Source organism: Octopus sinensis, linkage group LG26 (assembly GCF_006345805.1).
Source record: "Octopus sinensis linkage group LG26, ASM634580v1, whole genome shotgun sequence".
Taxonomy (NCBI): domain Eukaryota; kingdom Metazoa; phylum Mollusca; class Cephalopoda; order Octopoda; family Octopodidae; genus Octopus; species Octopus sinensis.
In genome coordinates this window covers 1,285,863-1,288,640 of record NC_043022.1, presented here as the reverse complement: position 1 = coordinate 1,288,640, position 2,778 = coordinate 1,285,863, and the positions used below count along the sequence as shown (strand labels likewise).

At 35.4% G+C, this 2,778-nt stretch overlaps 1 protein-coding gene across 1 annotated transcript; it reads left to right on the top strand.

Annotated features, from left to right (window-relative positions):
- Positions 1 to 737: 737 nt before the first annotated feature.
- Positions 738 to 1,136, top strand: LOC115224657 (profilin-like). Its single transcript, XM_029795515.1, has one exon. It carries the CDS (start codon positions 738 to 740, stop codon positions 1,134 to 1,136), a length of 399 nt encoding a protein of 132 aa, XP_029651375.1.
- The last annotated feature ends 1,642 nt before the right edge of the window (positions 1,137 to 2,778 follow it).

Genomic DNA, 2,778 nt, shown 5'->3' with positions numbered 1-2,778 from the left:
TATGTTATATGTGAGTGTGATGCTGTGGAATGGCTATTAAATAAAATATAGAAAAAAATCTGTGCCAAAGAGAGAGAGACAAAGATAAAAGAGAGGAAGGAGAAGAAATGAATAAATTAACCGGGTGTGGGGGGGCGGAGGAAGACTTAACACTGAAGAAGAAAGATCACGTTATTGGTGACGTCATACATCTGAGTGAAGATGTCTGTTGATAAAACAATGGAAGGATGAGGAGGCTGCCACTCGCGACATCTTATGGATGAAAAATGCAATAAAAAGGGGTGAAGGGACACAACCAGTTTCCTGTTTATCTCTTCTCTGATTGGACGATTTGAGCGTGCGTGTACACTTGTGCCACCGTGTGTGTGTGAATGTGTGTATGGTTATGTGTTGATGTGTGTATACGTATGTATGTGTATGAGTATATATAAAGGCCAGCTGCGAGAGTCGCTCAGTCTCAGATCTCTGCTGGCAACCGTATAGGCTGTGTGGCGTATTGCATGATAAAGCTTATATACAGTGGATATATATATAAATATATATATATAGAAATATCCTACTGAGGGAGATATATGTCTAATAACCCCCGGCAAACAAGCAAGAGTGATAGTCTTGTACCTCCTGTGGGAAAAACAGATTTTCTTGTCGATATCACCACCTACCTACCTCAATCCAGGGGTGCCAAAAAATAATACCAAATATTCAATAATAATAATTCATAGATATAATAACCAAAGATGGCGAGCTGGAATGATTATGTAAAAACTATTCAGAAAAGTTGTGGGGACTGCGACAAAGGATGTATTTTAGGCCGAGACGGTACGATTTGGACGACCAGCCAGGATAATGTGTTGAATATTTCACCCGAAGAAGCTTCAAAATTTGCCAGTTCTATAAACGATCAACAGAACGATACTTTGTCAAGCACTGGAGTTACAATGTGCGGTGAGAAATACAATTTCATACGAAAGGACGACAGATTTTTATTCTGCAAAAAAGGTGGACAAGGTAGCTTGAGTATTCAATGGTCGGAGAAGTCGATCATCGTTGCTCACTGTAAGGAAGGTGGCTCGACCGGAAAAGTCAACGAAGCGCTGCATAAAACGATGTCCCATCTAGAACACTGTGACTATTGATTTGATTTTGATTTTTTTTTTTTGTTTTATTATTATATATCCCCCCTCTCTCTCCCCATCCCCACCCCACCCACCCTTTCTTTATCTCTTGAAACCAAAAATTTTTTTCTCTCCTTCCTTCCTTCCTTTCTCTCGTACCCACCCGCCCAACCACCCATACCCACCACCCTCCTCTCCTCTCCTGTTCTATCTATCTTTCTATCGTTTGTTTTAAGAAAAGGATCGTGATATGACCGAAGAAGATAAAAATAATAATGATGAATGCTGTCTGATAATATATATATTACATATTACTTCAAAAAAAAAAATCAAAAAAAGGGGTTAAAACAATTGAAACAAGAACAACAAAAAAAAGAAAAAATGTTTTCTAATTTTTCTCCCAATAACTTCACAGCCAACCAACCAACCAACCACGCCAGCCAAATTAAGCTAATTAATTACTTATACACATATATATATACAATAATTATATAAATATATATAAACTTTTCACCTTGCAAGTTTAGACGCAATTAGACCCAGGGTGGGAGCAGGGAATGGTAAATATATATTATTCTATGTCTAGCACAGTTCTACAGAATTCAAGAGACTTCCCCCCCCCCATCATCAAGATCTTCCCACGCCTGCGAAATAAAAAAGAAAAAAAGACATTTCAAAATGGGTTTCTTCCACAGCTTCCAAATTGTACATCATTATTTATATGTATTTACAGCAATGGCCCCTTTTTTTTTTCCCCCACTCCCTTAATTACCTACCTATACATATAAATTGCATAGGTATGCAGTGGGAGGAATAGTTGTTCGCTATTTTTTTTTTCCCTTAATACTTAATTAGCGAACAATTAATTGGTCATCTTAACTCCATCTGTGTTTCTTTAGTGGCGAAATGACCCCCAAATAAATGTTTAAGGCACACAAGGAATGACACATATATAAAAGTTATTAACAAGGGCCTTTTTCTTCGACCACCGACCGGCTTTTTTTTTTCTCCCCCCCCTTTTATTTTTGTTCTTTTTCTCCAATTAGTGCTTGTTAGCTCTTTAATATATTATTAATTAGTTTTACGCATCTGTGAGCGATCGGATTGCCCTATCTTCTTCTACTTAAGACAATAAAAAAAACACGAACACTTTCCCAGTTTAGTAATGACAAATAAAAAAAAAAAGAAAGAACAAAAAATATCTAAAAAGAAAATTTTGCTACAAATGTGGAAATACAAAAAAAAAAATACTTCCAGAAGAATTGAACCAAGGATCATGGAAACAAAAAAAAAGGAAAAAAAATTTTTTTTTTACCCAAAAATGACGACGCATTCATTCATTCCGTTTGGCATCAGGTTCGAACATGATTAATTGTGTAAAAAGGAATAACACCCTATATCTATATAAAGATATATATGTATTAATTACATATTAGTTTAATATTTTAATTTTGTTTTCTTTTTCCATCATCCACAAAGCTTAAACTGCTCGGACCTCCTCCACCACATTTTGGTTTCCTCTTTCTCTCCTTAATTGGACCTAGCCGCAAGAAATACAACATCCACTGGAAGGAACTTAATGCGAAAATATACATATATATATATATATATATATATATATGTGTGTGTGTTATATATATATATTATATATATATATTATATT

What these genes read in the sequence shown, in the direction of transcription:
- LOC115224657 (XM_029795515.1), top strand. Translation starts at nt 738, where the DNA reads ATGGCGAGCTGGAATGATTATGTAAAAACTATTCAGAAAAGTTGTGGG.